Source organism: Pipistrellus hanaki (assembly GCF_964339955.1).
Source record: "Pipistrellus hanaki genome assembly, chromosome: 8".
In the NCBI taxonomy this organism is placed as follows: Eukaryota; Metazoa; Chordata; class Mammalia; order Chiroptera; family Vespertilionidae; genus Pipistrellus; species Pipistrellus hanaki.
Genome location: NC_140510.1, coordinates 44,544,756 through 44,565,654, shown reverse-complemented (window position 1 = coordinate 44,565,654; position 20,899 = coordinate 44,544,756). Strand labels below are relative to the sequence as shown.

At 43.4% G+C, this 20,899-nt stretch overlaps 1 protein-coding gene across 1 annotated transcript in view; it reads right to left on the bottom strand.

Moving 5' to 3' along the window:
• MYO3B (myosin IIIB) overlaps positions 1 to 20,899 on the bottom strand; it is a gene marked incomplete at its 3' end in the record, with an annotated part of 334,099 nt that overhangs the window by 167,655 nt on the left and 145,545 nt on the right. The window contains exons 16-21 of the mRNA XM_084892298.1: positions 11,771 to 11,897; positions 10,746 to 10,956; positions 9,677 to 9,824; positions 8,270 to 8,423; positions 6,835 to 6,923; positions 4,038 to 4,167 (exon numbers count right to left, since the gene is read on the bottom strand). Coding sequence (XP_084748424.1) covers positions 4,038 to 4,167; positions 6,835 to 6,923; positions 8,270 to 8,423; positions 9,677 to 9,824; positions 10,746 to 10,956; positions 11,771 to 11,897 — 859 coding nt within the window. The remainder of the gene's footprint in view (positions 1 to 4,037; positions 4,168 to 6,834; positions 6,924 to 8,269; positions 8,424 to 9,676; positions 9,825 to 10,745; positions 10,957 to 11,770; positions 11,898 to 20,899) is intronic.

The window sequence follows — 20,899 nt, the reverse complement described above, 5'->3', positions numbered from 1 at the left end:
ATTACAAAGAAAATTTCATCACCTCTGAAGTGGCCCATCAGCAGGCCTAACGTGGTCGTACAAGAGGGGAGCTGAGAGAACCCATATTGACTGCAGCTGCCTCCATTTACCCAATCGATGCTGAGTACCTTGGAATCAAAGTGTGCCCCTCAGGCGGAGGCATGGCCCCTGCCAGAGGCAGCTGTGTGCCAGCAGGAGCCGCTGCTGGGGGGGCGGGGGAGGGGCTGCAGAAACCTGGGAGACGCTGATGACTCCAGGACTCATGTTCTGTGCTTTCCGGTATGTAGGGATGTGCAATGTGAACAGGAAACAGGAAAACGCCAATTGCATTCCTCTCCCTGATTGTATGTCATGGTTTTACACAGACACACACAGAGGTCAATCCTCTCAACCTTCGGATTAAACCGAAGACCAACATTTCTGTTTGATATCCACTAATGAAGGGTGGTTACCTGCCCAGCAGCCCAGAGAGGAAGCTGGTTTAAAGGACAGGAATGTTAGCGCCAGGCGCTCCGCTGCCTGTGAATGGAAGCAAGGACAGCCACCGTCCAGCTAGCGGTACACTTCAACTGGACAGGGAACTTTAAGTAAAAAAAGTAGAGGCTTTTTTTTTTTTTTTTTTTTTTTTTAAGATTCTAAGGTATCTTATCTATATTTTGGGAAGATAAGAATCATTGTGAAACAGAATGCATGCACAGAGCCGAAACCGGTTTGGCTCAGTGGTAGAGTATTGGTCTGCAGACTGAAAGGTCCCATGTTCGATTCCGGTCGAGAGCATGTACATTGGTTGCGGGCACATCCCCAGTGAGGGGTATGCAAGAGGCAGCTGGTCGATGTTTCTCTCATTGATGTTTCTAGCTCTCTATCTCTCTCCCTTCCTCTCTGTAAAAAATCAATAAAAATAAAAAAAGAATGCATGCACAGAGACGTGTGCAGAGCGTAAATGCACAGCATAATAAATGCTATAAAACCAACATCCATGCAGCCACCTCCAGGACCAGGAGCCGCCAGAGCATTGCCGACATCCCACAGAGACTGACCTCTCCTCTCAGACCTGAGGGCCCAGTGCTGGGCCTCTTCCTTAAGTTCGGGATTAACAGACTCCAAGGGTTCTCAAATTTGACTTTTTCCTTCCTCTCAGTAGTTCATCCCCTAAAAGTTTATGAAGTCATCGCCCATAATATCCATGTTCACTGAATCAGTGCTGCATTTAAGTATTTGAGGGTCTCAAGCAAGATAAAGATGACCAAGAAAATGGTTACTCATGCATTGAAAATATTAGCATATTCTTTTCCAAAACACCTGCTTCAGCCAGAACACTGGGGGATGTACAGCCAGCTCTCCCTTCGTAAGGGGCTTGTGCCTTAAACATGTATTTGCAGTTTCAGCAAAAGAAGCATAACCTACTTCTGTCCATTAAGGTTTTCCCACCTTCAAAGGCTATAATATAATAAAACCAAAAAAATATATATAATATAGATGTTTTAAAATTTAGAAGCTTAATTAAAGGTCTGACCTATAACAGATGTACAATCTCTTTAGAGCTGAGTTTTGAGGACAAATGTTGTTGTAAGTAGATAAATTAATATCTAATTCTTGGCAGAAAATTAAAGTAAAAGGACGCTCCAGTGGCTCTCGGGCAAAGCCAAATTATCTCTATCTCTGTATTCTCCTTTGCTGCCTAAACAGTGCCTTACGACCAGGAGCTGTCCTATAAATGCTTGCTGTTCGAAGCCATTTTTACATGAATAATTTCAGAAAAAGAAAACAGAATCATGCTTATTACTTTTGATGTGTATTCGTGGCTTGTTACTTATACTCAAACTGTAGAGGAAATAAAGCTTGGGATTTCAAAAAAATATTATGTATAATGTACAAGTCAGGAGTACAAGGAAGCTTCTCAGGAAGGCACTTTTTAGTTCCCTCCAGTTGGTGTAGAGGGCAGCATTAAGGCAAGATTCAGGAAGAGTTAAAAGACAGGAGGAAAGCTCTTTCGGAGAAAAACATAAAAAAAGAATCTCTTTGTTCCTGCTTTTAAGTGATCAGGGCCAGTGGAAGGCAGAGCCTGATTTCTTACACAGCGCCACCTAGTGGCGTAGACTGTGAACTTTAAATTTTTTTTTTTGCCAGAGGTTGAAAAATTGGAAATGCCAAAGCTGTGAACAGATTTGACAAATCATTATTTATATTTATGGGACAGTGCTAATGTCAACTGGCAAGTTCCTTGGATATATTTTATTTCAAAGAGTACATCTCCTATTCATAATAGCTTATCTTCTCCTCTGCACAGAGTCGTCTGATGAGTCTACGCCTAGGAGGAAGCACCAGCCCTGCCCACACCTGCCCATTCTCCAGAAGCTTATAATGAATCAAATCCTGACTATGCCCAAGGGAGGTCTGGAGAGGAAGCTAGAGGCAGCCTTCTGGTGGACACCCTACTATTTTGTTTAAAGGAGCTTGTTTGAATAAAGGTAAGACCCTGGTTTTAACTTTTCTCCCAAGTTAAGATAAAGCAAAGGTTGTAGACCATGGCTTTTTTCTTAACCCAGCTTTTTATTCCTCTGCACATTGCTGAAAATCAGATCTAGCAGCCACTCTCTTTTAACATGCAAAGGTCTCATGCTAGACACAGGTGCCAACGCTTCCAAGAGGGGATGTGGGAGGAAAAGAGGAGGAAATTATGAACAATGATAAAGAGGTTTCTCACCCTCCATTCTTAAAAGTATACCCCTATTTGTTTCCAGATATAGGAAGAAAGAAAGAAAAAAGCCCTTGAGAGGACAACTGTGGGAAGATCTGATTTTTCCCAGCTAAAAGCAGCAGAATCCTAAGTAAATCAAAGGAACTTGACCCAATTAAAACTCATTTGGCAAAGATCAGCAACTTCCTGCTTCCTGGCATGAGAACTGACTAAGCAACCAAACGTAAATTGACTGTAAGTAGGCATAGGCTGTGGATGTAGTGGATACAGGCCAGCAACGGACCAGTCCCAAGTTGGTTAGGGGAGTAGAGGAGTGTGGTCGATGACTGGGGGAAAATTGGACCAGGTAACCTCCGAGAACCCCATGATTGAATGGCTTTGATTCCTACACTCCCTTCACTTGGAATCTACATGAATAGGAATAATCTTCCTAATGTTCTAGGTAAACTGAGACGAAGTTAGAGTATTAGCATGAATTAATAACATATGGTTTTATAAATGCAAGAATGAAAAGAAGCAGGCAGAGAAAATGAGAAGTGTGAGAGTTCATGTTAGAGAAAGTGTGTGTGTGTGTATGTGTACATATCCTATCTAATAAAGAGGAAATATGCTAATTGACACTCACACTGTCGCAAAGATGGTGGCACCCACAGCCAATAAGGAGGGAATATGCTAATTGACTGCCATACCCTCAACGATGGCAGCACCCACTGCCACAAGATGGTGGCGCCCTGCTGGGATGCCATGCACCTGCCTCCAGAGTCTCCCAGTTCTCTCAGCCCCCCAGTTCCCAGGGCTGCTAGAGGGCTGGCTGAGGCTTGCAATACCAACAGTGGCAGCAGCAGAGGTATGATGGGAGCATCACCTTTCCCTGATCACTGTGAGCATGAATTTTCATGCACTGAGCTTCTAGTCCTATATAATGAGAGGAATATGCTAATTATCACAGATCTGCAGGAGGGTCAGGCAGCGAACTATAAGTGGGCAGTGAAAAGCTACAGGAGGAGGCAGGACAGCAAGCTATGAGGGGGTGGGAAGGGGTAGGTAGAAGGGGGAAGGGGAAAGGCACAGGAGGGCAGGGCAGCAGGTGGAGAGCTACAGGAGGGCAGCAGAGAGCTACTGGGGCAAAGATTCGTACATAGAGCTACTAGTGTATACATAAAATTAAATTGCAAAAGGAACAATCACTTCCCTTTTCTTGAACTTTGTCAGACCTTCACCCCTGCTTGAAGTTCAGTGTGAGTCCTGCAGCCCTGGCAGAACGGAGACACCAGGAAAACCCCAGCAGGGCTTGGAGAAGCATCGGTTGAGGGCTATCAGGGGAGGTTCCAAATACCTGTTTTGGTTAAAGGAATTGAGAAGAGTCGCTGAAGAAGCCTGTTTTCTGACGTTCTTAGGACTACAACCACATCGGCAGGGAGAGTGTCTCTGTTTTTCTCAAGAAACCCGGAAGCCTCGTATGACACCTGCAATACGAACAGCAAATTACAGGTTAGCCGATACCATCCACCACTGGTGACACTGGCGAACTGTCTGAGGTCGTCATCCATCGACCTCTGTGTAGAATTAATCTTGGCACCGCCATGTTCTTAAATCCAGCCCACCAGATAAGGGGACATTTTGAAATTTTTGACAGGCCAGTTTACCTTAACTTCTTGTTCAGGTGCTCTTTGAAGAATCAAATCAATATCACATCAGAATAATTACTAAAACATTTTGGGCATTCTTGGGGGGATGAGGCCTGTGGGAGTGGAGTAGGATATAGGGAGGATAAATGGTGATGGGGGGAAAAATAAAGAAAAAAAACATATTGTGCACTAACTATATGTGAAGCATCCATCCTATGGGGTAAACACTTATCTCTATTTTATTGGTGGGCAAACAGAGGCTTAGAGAGAAGCTGAATAATCACACATTTCAAGTGGTGGGTGGGCATCCAAACCCAGGCCATTTGGTGCCAGGCTCACAACCACTATACTCTCAGTGCTTCTCAAGGTACTTCTCACAGCACCTGTGATTGCTCAGGGACGCTGAGCAGTTCTCAGTTCTCAGGAAGAGGGGATCCAAGTCAGAGAAACGTTAAGGAACGCTCCAGAGAAATGTTAGAGACAAATGAATTCCGGAAAGGACACCACCCAGAAAGAAAAGGGCCCTTTTCTCGCTTGAAATCAAGAAGAAGGTGAAAGAAGGGAGGGAACGGGGTGGGTAAGAAAAAGGTGGAGAAGGACAGAGAGATGGAAAGGGAGGCGTGAGGAAGAGGACAGGATGGGAAGCAGACATGAATGGGAGAGGGAGGATCAGTGCAGATGTGGGTATCTCAGACGTGAAGGACATTAATAAGCAGACATCAATGCAAAGGTAAATTAAGTATGTAAGAGCAAAAACTGGATTACAATTTCTACCAAAGATCCAAAATAGATACCATCATGTACTGTGTAGAGAGAAAAACAATTCCCTTTGCTTGTGAAGGGGTTCAGGACAAGTCACCCCAAAATATGCCCTTCTGACACGAAGAGTATTTTGAGCTAAAAGCAATCAAAACCCAGAAGAATCAGGAAAAACTCTCTACCTTCCTCTCAACTGCCTAAATTTACACTGGAAGGGGCCTGTCCCGGAAGAGAGCTAGTGCCAGACATTTTTACCCAAGCAACCGACCAGCATAACAGGGCAAACTTTCGTTTTCCAAACACCTCCTCTGCCTTCCTTGAATGACCTCCCTGCCCTTTGTACAGATAGACCCCTACTCCTTTCCTTAGCTCAGGATGCTATACACGCTGCAGCTGCCTGGCTGTCCTTTGGGCCTTCTATTCTTCTGGGACTCTGTAACTAAATTTGTTTCACTGGGGTAGGGAACATCTGGCCCGCGGGCCATATAAGGCCCGAGAAATCATTCGGTCTGGACCTCCCAAGGTATGAGGGGTGAGTTAATTCAATGTTTGACCAAATATAGCAGGCTAATTTTTAGGTTGGTGATTTTGTATGGTCGAATAATGTTATAAATGTCCCGCCAAAACTGGTTTGGCTCAGTGGATAGAGCGTCGGTCTGCGGACTGAAAGGTCCCAGGTTCGATTCTGGTCAAGGGCATGTACATTGGTTGAGGGCACATCCCCGGTAGGGGGTGTGCAAGAGGCAGCTGGTCGATGTTTCTCTCTCATCGACGTTTCTAGCTCTCTATCTCTCTCCCTTCCTCTCTATAAAAAAATCAATAAAATATATTTTTTTAAAATGTTATAAATATCCCAATGGTGCTTAGCAGAAAAAAGGTTCCCCACCCCTGTGTTAATGTACCTTATGCCAATTTAATCAAAGAACCCAGAAGGGAAAAGGAGAAAGGTTATCTCCCCTTTCACTTGTACTAGATTGCCTTTCAACCAGCCTTCACTCAGGCAAAATTTATTTTAATGTCATATATGAATTTGAGAAATTATTTCAATAAACCTCAAATCAACAAAATAATCCAAAATGCCCTTTATTGGAGTCCTACCTATTTTCTGGGCCCAGGCCCTCAGGAGACCCTCACCAGAACCAATTAGCCATATACCACTGGTTCTTTTGAAGGAACTTGGGCAATGAGCTATTGGCTATGGGACTAGAGAATTTCCTGAATTAGTCTCTCAACCACTTCAGGAGCTTGAAATTGAGACTGTAGTAAAATGTATGAAAAGTAGAAATTTTGTTTAATGTTGTGAAAGCTTAACATCTGGATGACGCAGCGAATTTTTTCCCCTTTTCATCTATACATTTTGGGTGCCCTGTGGCCATACACTTCAAGTGCTACACCTGGATCCCCATTGTGATACTAACCTTCCTCTGTTACCGACACGTCTCCCAATGACCCCTGAATGTGAACATTCACCACCGAACACCGCGAAAACTAGAACATGTTTTCTCTCTGAAGAGCTGTCACTTCTAGGCCGAACCCCTGGGGTGAGGAGCAGATGGCAGCTGGCCGGCCACCCCGGTGAGAAATTGCTTGCCTGCCAGGGGCAACTTTCAGCAATTGGCACCGCTGAGAAAGCTTGGGCGCTGTGACTAGGTGTTCGGGAAGAGATAAAAGGAGACAGAAGTCTGCAAGCAATTTTGGGGTGACATGGACACGTTCCCCTGGTCAATTTCAGGATGAATAACTCACCTTTCCGGCGTAGTGCTGAATGCCAAAGCTCAGCTCCACCCCCTTGGGCCTCCAGAAGTATGTGCAGCGTAGATTATCTTCGAATTTATCTGTGGGTTTTCACGTTTAAAAGTTAGAGTGTGAATTGTTTCCTCTGTCAAGCAGAAACATGCTCCTTGCATGAGTGACCCAGAACAAGGGATTTCAGAGGAGCCGGATTTTAACCTTATATTGTTGTTGATGTCAATCCTCACCAGAGGACATTCTCTCCATTGATTTTCAGAGTGCAAAGGAAGGCGAGAGACAGAGAGAAACATCAGTGGGAGAGAGACATATCTATTAGTTGCCTCCTACATGCAACCGACAGGGCTGGGAATTGAGCCTGCAACTTAGGCACACGCCCCTGACTGGAATTGAACCTGTGACCCTTCAGTGCACAGGCCAATGCTCTAACCATTGAGCGAACGGGCCAGGGCTTCACGTTGTCTTTGGTGTCAGGCCATACTCTGAGCACTCGTGTTCTGCTCTGAGAACTCCTAGCATGCAGCACGGACAGTGATGACACCAGAACTCCGGCCAATTAATTCCAGAACCATGAAGCGATCCCAGGGAAGGCAAACACTCATCCTGGCAACTTGTGACAGTTTTATAGATAAAATGAAGCCAACGAGGGTGACAATTTCAACTCCTAGAGGCAAATCTTGCCACAAACCAATTTTCCATCTGGGGAAAAGACCCGAAACGTTGTTCTCCCTCAAGGATCACTTCTGCTGTTGCTGTGACTGAGAGCCACCTCTGAGAGGAATGGAGTGAAGTACTAAAGGGATACGAGGATTCGAGCTTTGCTACCTCAAGCATCTCACCGTCTAAGTGAGGGCCAGCATTGTGGGCCAGGATGGTGTGCCACACCGAGGATCTGAGGAGAGGAAGGAGGCCAAGAGGAACAGGGCTAGGAGGGCCTTGAATGACGGGAGGAGGTGTTTTATTGTCATGCCACAGAGAACAGCTGCCTAACAAGGGGGCTTTAACAGACTAATGTAGCTAGGATGTGCAGGATAGAGGGGAGAGTAGAAGCCTAGATGCCAGGAGACCAGAAGGGGCCTCTATACAAACTTGGCCTAAAGGTGGAGGGGCGTCCAGGCAGGGATATGAGAGCAGGGTAAGAAAAGGAGGGGAAGAAGTATTGCTTGTGGGAAACGAGGGAAAAGAAGGTATAAAAACGATGTTGACATAGGGCCATGGTATTTCCGTTTGCAGAAATAGGATAGTGAGGAGGGTTTGAGAGATTTAAGATGAATATTCTACCAGGACATTTGCTGAACATTTCAATTCCCTAAAAGCACTTTCACAACTCACCGGGTGGCTAAAATACAAGGACAGGCCCATGAGGCCACACTCATTGGATGACATGAGCCAGGCTCTCCTGAGTGTGTGTCCCTTTCCAAAAGGTACCTACCGACCAGGGTCTGATCGGTGGCCTGGGGAAACCGACTTTCCTCATCCAAAAGCGCCAGCAGTCCCAGGGGCTTCTGGAGGAGCATGTCCAGGAGGGGCCGGTTGTCCTCATACTCCACAGGGGCAGCGTCAAGGCCCTCGTTCTGGTATTCCACCTGGAAGGAAACCGAGTGTGGATGTCTCCAGCCCCAGCTGGCCGAGGCACCGCCAGGCTGCCCTAGCGTGGCCTTTCTACGTCCTGCAACGCCGAGCACACGTGGAAAACAGGGAGTGTTTTTGCTGGTAAAGAGCCCTTCAGCATATAACACTGTTAAAGCTTTGGTGTAAGCCTGACCTACGGGTGGCCTGTGGCAGGCAGCTAAAGTGGGCAAAAGAAGAGACGGCTCTCTGTCTCCCAAACAATGATTTGGTAACAATTTAAAAACTCTTTTGGAAAAGAAGTTGAATTTAAAAAAAAAATTTTCCCCCCTGTGTGACAAGTATGGTTTAAACCAGGTAGAAAGTAGACTTCTAATTTGCAAAGCATTCTGCAAGGGGATCACCTGGGACTGAAAAACTAGAGAAAGTCCAGATTTCCCTGGGAAATAAATGCATGTGACCTGAACTGATTTTGTGCGGGGGGGGGGGGGGGGGGGGGAGGATGGGGGGAGAGGCAGATTAAGAGGAGAGAGCAGTGTAGTATGGATTTATCCAGCTCCAATGATAAAACCTATATTGGCATTTTTACTCCACGTCTCTGTTTCTCTGATCATATTATAGTTTGTGTCCCTCCACTTCTTCGTTAAAACAAGGGATTTGGTCAGAATGTCTCATTATTGCAACTATTTGATATAGGAGAGTCTTGGGGTTGGGGTGGAAGAGAAGGGTCCAACTAGCTCCACATCCTGTTTTATTTGTCATTAAACTCATTGGGGAGAGACTTGCATTTCAGAAAACCTATCTTCCTCTTCCCCTGAGACAGCCATCAGTTCCTGGAGGATCTGGTGAGCTGGAGATGTGGGATGGCGCCAGCCTGAGAGTTAAGAACATTAAGAACCTGTGTTCTGAATTCAAGATTGTCCCATGTCATTTTGGACACAATCACAGATATTTTTAGCTAAATAAAGCAGAAGAAAATCCAGCATTTGGGGCAATACACACGAAACCATTGGGAAGCCACATTTCAATAATTGGCTTAACACCAGCTCCACCCAAGGGAGGAAATGTTCCTTCCCACAAAAATCAAGACTTCTTTGTTTTTCAGGCTGAACGTAGACCATTGATTTATTTTCACAGGACGGCCTCACCAGTGGTTTTTTCCCCGTAGAGCCCTTCACCTGTTAGCCTAACAGGGTTTCTGATTCAAACTGTGGGCAACTTGGAGACACCTTCCCCGGGCAGACTTCCTGAGTTCAGAGTTCACTATTACCTGCTCAAGAGCAAAAACGTGCTGATTGAAGTAGTACTGGATTTGCTCATTGGCGATGTTTATGCAGAGCTGCTCAAATGAATTTCTCCGGAAGTCCTCAAATCCAAAAATATCCAATATCCCCACATTCATACCGCCATCTGCACTACTGCATGAGAGAGAATACAACCTTTTAGGGAAGAAACATTCATCTCAGAGGACAGTGAAAATGTATGTATGTTCCCAAGTATTCATCAATCCACGTACCCTCTCACGGAAAGTAGCTTTCTGCCACCTCTAAGAAAGGAATAGTTTGTGTCTTAAACCATGTGTTCCTCTAGTCTTTCAACAGTATTTCCAACTTGTTTAAAGCAGTAGGAGCTTCAGATGGAAAGAGATGAAAGAGGAACCACTCCAAATGGGTGGGAGCTGTACTCTCATTCTTTCACCTCCCCACCCACAATCGAGGGAGTAGTGGTGATAATGTAAGATCCTGTGCTTTAAGACTTTTCATGAAATGTCTCAGTTGATTCTAATTATGAGAAGATTATTATCCTAATTTTACAGATGAGAAAACCGCCACTTAGAACATGCAGCTGATCAAGCTGTGGAACTTGGATGTCAATCCTGTTTGTCAAGTTCCAAGCCAAGTCTGTTCTCTTCAACACTACACTGTACTGGCTCTGTCAGTCATCTGTCTTCCAGGTATCACTACTTGGCCCTCCTGGACTCCAGTGCATTTTTTTTTTTATTAATTTCAGAGAGGAAGGGAGAAGGAGAGAGAAATAGAAACATCAATGATGAGAGCGAATCACTGGTCGGCTGCCTCCTGCACTCCTGCTGGGGATCGAGCCCACAACCAGGCATGTGCCCTTGGCTGGAATCGAACCTGGGACCCCTCAGTCCACAGGCTAACACTCTATTCACTGAGCCAAGCCAGCTAGGGCCCCAGTGCATTTTTTTAAAAAGGAAGACCTAAGAGCTTCGCTTAAAGAAAACCCGAGAGGACCAAATGTTTTGTCCTGCAAACTGTGAGGCACCGGGGTTGCTAACAGCTCTCGCGAGGCCTCTGCTCCCTGGCGGGACTTGCCATATGTTTTTCTCTGGCTGCAGGAGAGTATTGATGCGATTTACAATCCAGCTGAAGAGCCTCCCATACAAGGCTTTAGACATGGCATCGCGGACGTCCGAGGCCCTGTCAACAGTGTTGGCGCGGATGATGGTCTCTCCTCGGGTGACCACACAACGGGAAGTGAGGGCCTCCTGGAGCTCTTCGGGGCGGATGCAGAGGACAGAGGCAGCTGTAACAAAGGGTAAGGCTGACACTGGAGAACGAATCCATCCATCCATTCATTCATTTATTCAATCTATCCATCCATTCTATAATATCTATTCATTCATCCAGCCAGCATTTGTTCAGCATCTACCCTATCCTTGGTACTGCAAAGTCCAAGATAAGCAAGCCAGGTCCCTAACCCTAAGGAGCATCCAGATGACCCTGTATCTCTCAAACTGTTCTGAAAGCTCTGCACAGGTGTTAGATTTAAAAAAGTGGAAGGAAGTAGCTTTGGTCAGGTAAGTTGGAGCAATTTCTGGAGACTATAGTATCCTCTTAGAGAGTCACAACACAGATTAGTCTTTTACAGGCCATAAAAAGTGCTGTATTTTTTAACACAAAAGGTGTTCATTTGGTTTAAATGAGGTTTTTGTAAACTCAGGATTCTCATTCTTTGTACCACCATTATTACTTGTAAAACAAACAAACAAAAAAAACCCAATTAGGTGCCTGCTTTCTCCCTGTTGATGTTGATTCAATGAATTTAGAGTGGGGTCCAACCTCTCGTATTATTTTCAAAAAAATTCTTGATAATTTTTAAAAGCTGCCAGTGTTGAGAACCACTGCCCATAGTTATCTGCCGTGAAATTCTTTTCTGCAGAACACCTATTTGCAGCTTACGTTCTACAAGACATCTACAGGAAACACTGGTTAGTGAAAACACTCAGAGCTAGCAGAAGAACCAACAACAGCTGCACTATCTATAGAAACTTTAAAAACTACCAACATGAAAGAAAGATGTACTTTGGCAACACAGTGCACAGGCGTCAAATAATTACCATTTTTCAAAGCTTCAGCATTAGGCACCTCACTTTTATCAGTTTGATGTTGAGAAGAAATAGCTGCAAATTCAATGTTTCCAATATTCAAAATCCCAGCCAAAATTCTGTACACTGAATACACCTCCTGAAAAAAAGACAACAGGAACCATGTTTGAAGGTGATTACCAATGAAACCAAGGAAGCACCAGCACTGTGGTAGAAACTGCCAGGTGTCACCGAAATCCATCCTTTCCCTTTTCCTGGCACACAAATTTCTTTCTTTTCTTTTCTTTCTTTTTTTTTTTTTTAATGGTCTATAAAGTTTGCTTTTATTTTTTTTCCCTACAGGTCCCTGAGTCCCGAATTCATTCCTCTAAGAAGAACAAATCCTCTGAAATTTCAAATAGAAAGAAAAGATATGATAGAAAGGAGGAAAGTGCTCCACATCCCAGAGTTCTAGGTTGGTCACTAAGAGCTGGGTGGCTTTTTTTTTTTTTTCAACCTTATATTATTTATTGTTACATAACACCACATGGACATCCTTGTACATGTTTCTGCAAATTTATTTTTTAATGTTTATTATTTTTAAATCTTTATTGTGAAAGTATTACTGATGTCCTTCTTTTCCCCCTTAATTCCACTCCACCTGGTTGCCATCCTGCTCTTCACCACCCTATTGTCTGTGTTCATAGGTAATGCATATATACATATAAGATCTTTGTTAAATATCTTCTCACCCTCTACCCCTCCACTTCCCTCTGAGAATCATCAGTCTGTTCCATTTCTATGCCTCCAATTCTATTTTATTCACCAGTTTATTCTGTTCTACAGATTTCTTATTTATTTTAATTTTTATATTCAACTAGAGGCCTGCTGCATGAAAATGCATGCACTGCATGGAGGGAGGGGGCCCCTCAGCCTGGCCCCTCTCACAGTCCGGGAGCCCTCAGGGGCAGGAGGCGACCAGGCAATTAGGGGAAGGCAATGCCCCCATCACACCTCTGCTGCTGTCACTGACAGTAGCGCAAGCCTTGGCCGGCCCTGGTTACCTGAGCCCCAGGGTGGCTGGGGGGTTGAGGGGACTGGGGGACTCAGGAGGTAGGTGAGGGGAGTGGCCGGACCTGCCTAGGGGCGGGCCAGCAGTGCTGCACGCTTGCTGCCCCAGCAGGGCTGAGGGGACTGGGCACCGCCATCTTTGAGGATGTAGTAGTCAATTAGCATATTCTCTCTTTATTAGTTAGGATTGTTGATAGATATGTATTTATTGCCATTTTATTGTTCATTTTAAAAATCTTTTTCTTCTTCTTCCTCTTCTTAAAGAATACCCTTCAACATTTCATATAATACTGATTTGATGATAATGAACTCCTCTAGCTTTTTCTTATCTATGAAGCACTTTATCTGATCTTTAATTCTAAATAACTTTGCTGGGTATAGTAATCTTGGTTGTAGGTCTTTACTATTCATAACTTTGAATATTTCTTGCCACTCTCTTCTGTCCTGTATAGTTTCTGTTGAGAAATCAGCTAACAGTCATATGGGCATTCCCCTGTAGGTAACTAATTGCTTTTCTCTTGCTGCTTTTAAGATTCTTTGTCATTAGCCCTTGGCATTTTAATTATGATGTGTCTTGTTGTGGGCTTTAGGTTTCTCTTATTTTGGGACTTTCTGTGCTTCCTGGACTTGTAAGTCTACTTTTTTTTTTTACCAGGTAGGGCAAGTTTTCTGTCATTATTTCTTCAAATAGGTTTTCAATATCTTGCTCTTTCTCTTCTCCTTCTGGCACACTCATAATTCGAATGTTGGTATCTTGAAGTCCCTTGAAGGTCTCATGAATATCGTTGAGTAACTTTATAACTGTGGTTTTGAACTCTGTGTCCAGTAGTCTGCTTTCTTCTATTTCTTTCACTTGTGACATGTTTCTTTGTCTCAATATTTTGGCTGCTTCCCTGTGTTTGTTTCCTTGAGTTGTGTAGAGTAGCCTTCAGTTCATAAAATGGCCTTGTATAGATGTCCTATAGGGTCCAGTGGCTCAGAACTTTCCAGTCAACTGAGCTAGGAACTCTGGGTGCACCCCTTTGTGGGCTGTAAGCAGTCTTGTTGTAGTTGAGATTTGATTGTTGTCAATGTCACTGGAGGAATTAACCTCCATGCCAACTGAATGTGAGGACTAGCTGGGACTACAGTTGGAGAGCTGCTGTGCAGGAAACACTCCTATAGAGCAGGGCTTGCTTCAATAGGGTTTTGGTGTTGAGTCTTCCTTTTGCATGTGTTGCTTGTGGATGTGTAGAATTGTAATCTGGTATGGTCTGTAGCTGTCCACCAGGTGCACTGGCTCTTGGGTCTCCAGAGAGGTGCAAAGTCAGCCACTTTCTGAGGCCACCTAGTAGGAGCTACAGAGAGATCTGCAAATTCTTCCTATTTGTATTGGGTTTGGAAGTGCTCAGGTGAGGTCCAGCTGTGAAGCAAGGCAGGCTAGTACTGGTGCCAGGTCTTGGGCTTTTTATTGATAGGTTTGAGGCATATTGACACCAGCTTTGGCTTGAGAGACTTTAGCAAAATCTGAAGCCTGAGCCAGAACAGGCCATTTATATAGAAAAGCTACTGCAAACAGCTTGGGATGGGCTACAAATTGGATGGGGCAGGGTCTCATCAAATCACCAGGGCAGAGCAAGCAGTGTACTCCAAGTTTATGGGGCCTCAGATATGGTTGCCAGTCAGTCCTCGGTTGGAGAGGTCTTGGCATAGGAACAATGATCCCTGCAAGCACCTCCTGAGCACTTCCATCTGATAGAAAGCCACCTCTAGTTCCTGCTCTGATGCCAGACAACCCAGTTCCTCCCCTTATGTGTCTGGATCCCCCAATGCCTCCTGGTACTGGAGCTCAGAGGAAGTGAGTCTGAGTAAGTTCATGCCTGACCCTTTAAGAGGGACACCAGGGTCTCTGGTAGCCTCCATGTCCCCCAGCCTCATTTCCCGTTGGTTTTTATAGCCCAAAGTTACGGGGACTTCTCTTCCAGGCTCTGGGACCCTGAGTGGGGGGTCTGGTGTGGAGCTTGGACTCCTTGTTCCTCATAGCAGTCTGTAGGGACTGTCTCCCTCTGGATTAAAAAATCAGCCCACAAAGGTGCTGGACCAGCCCGTTCCACATCTCCACTCTCCTACCAATCTCAACGTGCTTTCATCTTTACTTCCCTAGTTGTGGGACTTCCATTCAGCCAGCTTTCAGATAGTTCTGAATGATGGTTGACTTGTGTTCCATCTACAAACAAAATTCTTAACCTCCCTTGCAGTTACCGTATTTTTCGGAACCTAAGACGCACTTTTTTCCCCCCAGAAGTGGGGGAGAAAAGTCCCTGCGTCTTATGGTCCAAATATAGCCTACACATATACTTTAAAAAAGTTTTTTTTACTTGCCCGGCTCTGTGTGGTCTCTGTGTGCTTGCCCGGCTCTGTGTGCTTGCTGCAGCCACTGTCCATTCCTCCGTGCCCAGAGTGTCTGCCCCGCTCTGTAAACCCCAAGTGGTAGAGGAGTTCCCATGTATGGTAGTCAGCCTCCATGCCCTCGCTGCAGCCATATCTCCATGTCAGCCCAGGTGCGGTGTACGGTAACTGCATAATCCAAACCGTAATCATCGCCTGTACCCCTTGCTGGCCCGTACTCCGTGCCCGGAAGAATGCCGCGTCTATTCCCCCAATCATTCCTCTCCGCCCTCTGTTGCCGTGCTTGACTACTGGGTAGGCGTACTGTAGATCTCAGCAGAACCTTTACCATAAATCTTCAACTTTATTCTAATTTATTACTGAAGTCTCTCGTTATTGTGTTTTACAGTACATTTTGTCTTTTGCTGACTGTATTTGTTAATAATGGTTCTAAATGGTTCTAAATGCTGCTGTTTACTTTACAGGGTCGATTACATGTGTTTATGACTGTGATGTTGGGTTTTAATGCACATAAAATATTTTAGGACACTATTTGTTTCAGAATCTTTTTTTCTTCATTTCCCTTCTCTAAAAACTGGTGCGTCTTATGGTCCGGTGCGTCTTATGGTCCGAAAAATACGGTAAGTATGGCTGTGTAATTAAATTCTTAACAAAGGAGCAAGTGCAATGATGTAGGCCACTTCTGGGACTGGTCTTGTGGAAGCCAACATTTAGTCAACATTACTCCTCCTTCCTTTCTTTCCCATCATTGTTGGCAGGAACTCCCAACAACCCAGCTTCAACCAAGTCTTGAATTAGGATGCTTGAGACCAATGATTGCATGAAATGGAGTTGTCCTGCAATTTGAACCTCTTACCTTGGAAGGCTATGAGAGAGAACTGACCTTCTTTGTTCTTTAAGCCACTTTTATCCATTTATCCTAACTACTACCAGCTTCCAAGTTCAAGTATAGTTATTTCTTCAAAATAAAAGGGGAAATGTTTCCTTAACCTTTTTTTGAATATAGCTCTTACGAAACAGTTGGCAGGGCATTAATGGTTCGCTAGAACATTTTGAAGTTAAATGATGGAGTATTTAGTTATGAATGAGGTTAGGAATTATTTTGAAAGACTCAATAGATCTGTGCTATTGTGATTAGTAAGAAGTATACAGTATTTGGTCTTCAGACTGGTTTCTGGCACAAGAGCTTGGAAAAACCTTGGAATTTTTCTGAGTGATAAGGCTGAGAGGCATGTCCTTTGTTATTCATAATAAGCTCCTTCCAACCTGAGTCCATCCTAATGTGCTTGGAGGATGGGATCTAGTTTCCAGAGGAAAGAAGTTCTAACCCTGTGATGAAAAGGTTAGAACTTTTAGCCAAACCCTGGACCTCCAGGGGGAAGTAAGAAGGGCTGGAGATTGAGTTAATCACCAGCAGCAAGGATTTAACCAGTCATGCCTATGACCTCCACTAACCCCCCTCACTGATGAGGTTCAGAGCATTTATGGTTCAATGAACACATCAGAGAGGAGAGAGGAAGTGGCGCTCCCTCTCCCCATACCTGGAGCTATGTATCTCTTCCAGTAGGCCGTTCCTGAGTTGTGCCCTTTATAACAATAAGTAAATAGTAACGGTAAGTAAACTGTTTTCCTGAGTTCTGTGAGTCCTTCTAGCAAATTATTGAGCCTGAAGAGAGGGGTCTTGGGAACTCCCATTTATAGCCCATCAGTCAGAGGTAAAAAAATCTTTGGTGTTTGCAATTGGTTTTTGAAGTTGGGGCAGTCATGTGGGACTGAGCCCCTAACGTATGGGATAGACAGCATCAGAGTTCAATTGAATTGTAGAAGAATTGGTTGGTGTGGGGGGAAAACTGCACATATTTGGTTTCACAAGTGTTGTAAAAACAGTACAGATGATCTTCAGTTCTATTTTTATATTGAAGTTGGATACATAAGTAGCATTAATAGTAAAAATAATATATATTTGTTTATTTAAAACATTTGCATTCCTATAGTGAGAGAATGAAATATATAGCCGGGAAATTTCTGCATCTTATGCTTCTAGATAGAGAAAAGCACTTTCACCAAAAATACTCTGCTGGGGAACTTGATTTATTACCATGCAAACTGAGAGAAACTGTCATCAAAGCATTGGTAAAGCATTGTCCCCAACTGAGCCTTCCTGTAAACTTTACTCGGTAAAAGCCAAAAAGCTGAATACAGACTGTATAGCGACATCTGCTGGATGCCTGGTAATGCTTCAAAGACAAATGAGGATTTTAAACTAGGTTCTACTGTAGCTAAATATTGTTCTTTAAACTTCTGAATCAAATGTAAGATGCCATGTTTCTGACTCCTCCAAGGAGCGCTGTTTTAATCACGCAATTTAAGAGCGGCTAAAGGGAGCACCTACCAAATGAGTTTCCTGAGACTAGCCTGGATTGAACATGACGGAACCTCATTACCTTCATCAATACAGTGTGAGGTTTACAGAATGCCACCAGTGAGCCACTTCCCAGAGAGGCAGATCCCAGAGAGTAAGGGAGAGCAGTGGGTTCTGTCTGTTATTTCTATGTCCAATTATCTCAAAATGTATTTCTTCTAATACACACACAAACACACATCATGTATAACAGTACAAGCCATGAAACCTCCCAACTAGTGGTGCCTAGGCATTGGAGTGATCACCTCCAAAAGAATTGGTGGTTTTCGCCACATCACTTCTCTAGCAACATCATCTTCTGCACAATGCTCACACATGTTCTCTTTTAAAGAGGGAAATTATCTCTGACCTTCAGCAATATCTCTGGCGTTCAAATACTACGGGAATGACTGAAGTCTCCTTCCTCAGAGAGAGAACCCGAGAAGGAATATCAAAATCCACCTAATTAATGAGCTCTTAGCATGAAGAGGCTCCCATGCTACACATTCACGCTATTCCACTTGACTCCTTCAATCTCACCCTTGGGTTAGTTCTTCCTTTCTAGCCTAGGGACTTATATCAACTCTTATGTTCTAATCATGGAAGAGTTCAATCAGTAGTATGCCCATCTGTGGGATTTATTCCTCCTCAGTTCTTCTTAACCAGATGTCTCCTCTCTTCCTCCCACAGCCACCTGGGGAGGATTTTCCCCCTTCCTTGCCTTGCTCCTTTCCTCTTGGCTCATCACCAGCTAGGGAGCCTTTCCTGGCCACCCTGCCTTTCCTACAGAATGTTGCTATGGTGCCCTATCTCATTTTTTTTTTTTAATCAGTTTCCAATGTTCTGTATGAAAATGCCTCTCTCAGGACAGAAAAAAAAATTATCAAGAAGACTAACAACTCCTCCAGCTGGTTTTCCCAATTCATTGCTGATAAGTATGAGTTCAGTTTCACCACCGACTAACAAAAGTGGAGAAGAGCATTTTTCCACAAAGCCCCATGCAGGATGTATGTTCGCTGCCTTTCCTTTTTTTTTTTTTTTTTCTTTCTTTCTCAGAATATACTCCTTTCCCAACTCATAATTGATTTTGAAGGGAAAAGAAATTTGCCCTAATCTCAAAGCCATCTAACTTTCATTAAGGGATCTGCAATAACTATCCAATCTTGACCATCACATATATAATCTTCTAAAAGATTTTCATGTAGTATTAAATATGAACATACCTACAACTCTAATATGTTATAAACCACATACCCAGCAACATAAACATAATAAAGGGTGGGGTAAAATTAAGTTTACAGCTGTTTGTATGAAAAATAACACAATTAATAATAATACAAGAATAAACTCTGTTTTGCATACTCACAACTGCAAGCCTACTTTTGCACCATCCTGTACTAAACAAATATAATAAGGTTTGACTCCAAAAGTAAGAATTGAAAGCACCAATCTTCATCATAGGGTTTTAGGTCTATTCCCCCATCTCCTGCAAGGAACTGTTATTATTATTCTGTCTAGAAGTGTCCCTCAGAAAGCTTTTAGAAAAAGTTCTGTAACACCAGCTTTTTGGCATCCTCTGCCTCACTACATTCAATTGAATCTCTGAATTTAGTCAAATTATTTTGAATTTATAAACAGAGTGAACTAAGTTAGTTCAGCAAAACAGGTTGTCTATAGAGGTATAGACAAAGATATAACCACACAATTTAGGTAAGATCCAGCCTTTTTCTTCCATATCCAATGTTGCTAACTGATATAAATTGATTTATTTCAATATGAATTAATATGGGACATGATATACACACATGTAATTATATTCTGGTTTTTCATTTAACAGTTCAGATAAGGCACAAATTAAGAATGTTTACCACTTTTTACATTTCTTTCTTTTCATATTTATTAATGCAACCATTCATTCGTTTCTTCTGTTTTGTTGTTGTTTTGCACAGAGGTTAGGATGGCTTACTTCAAGAAATTAAATAGTATATTTAATTTCTTTTTTTTTTAAACTGTATCCTAAGCAGGTGTTTTATTATTATTTCCAGTATATCTGTATTACTAGACCAGTACCACAATATATTTTCATTTAGAGTTAGGACCAATCTCTTCACCGTATTCTTTAAAAAAAAAAAAATACTTTAGTGATTTTTTACAGAGAGGAAGGGGGAGGAATAGAGAATTAGAAACACTGATAAGAGAGAAATATTGATCAGCTGCCTCCTGCACACCTCCTTCTGGGATGTGCCCGCGAGCAAAGGTACATGCCCTTGACTGGAATCGAACCTGGGACCTTTCAGTCCGCAGGTCGACACTCTATCCACTGAGCCAAACCAGTTAGGGCCTCTTCACAGTATTCTATAACCATCAATCACTGTACTTATTGAAAGCAAAATATTGCAACCCCTTCTCTATTGTTGCTGTTCCTTTTTAAGAAACTATGCCCCTAAACACTGTGGCATGGCCAGGGCTTTCAACGGCTCTAGCAAGCATCTTTGATAACAACAGCTCTATAAGTTAATAACCATAAAGGTCTTTTAACAATGCTGGAGCCTGTTCAATTGCTCTCCCCTAAGGAGCCACGGGAAATATAAATCTATTTTTATCTGACCTTTGGGATTTTCCACTGTCTGTCAGTTTAAAGTCCGTGGGAGGCTGACAGAGAAAATTAACAGCTGGCTTAAAGGAAGAAGAAAGGTATTCTTATGACTAAAATCAACGATGCTGGGGAGGGAAGGGCTGGCCAAACTCATTGGATTACAAAAGCAATCCTTTATCCAGAATGGCTGTCCCACGGTAACTCAACTGTCTTGTAATCTAATCCCCTAAGATTTAACACTCTCGCCTACTTCCTAATCATTCACCTCCCTAGTTGGAAAAGCAAAAGAATCTGTATATTTTGCAAAATTGATGGCATGAAGCCCAGAAACTATGACATAAATGTATCACGGAATAATATTTGAGAGCCTCGGGTTATAAATACTTTCTGTCACCTCTAGCATATATTTAATAGAGACAGCCTGTATCTAGTACGATAAGAAGAGTGCAGTACTTAGAACTACAGTTAATAATGTGCAACTGTGCACCATGGAGAAGGCAGTGACTGTGAGTTGAAAGGTTTAGATTAACTTATTTTGGTGGTCAAGGAAATACTTGCATAAATATATTTCTGTAACTTGGATGTAACCTACACATTCCTGTGCTTCTATTACATAACCCACTGTCATGGATGGAACAACCCCTGCTCAGAAAAGGGCGGCCGTATTTTGGCATTTGGTATCACAGCTGCAGTGAGTGAATGACAA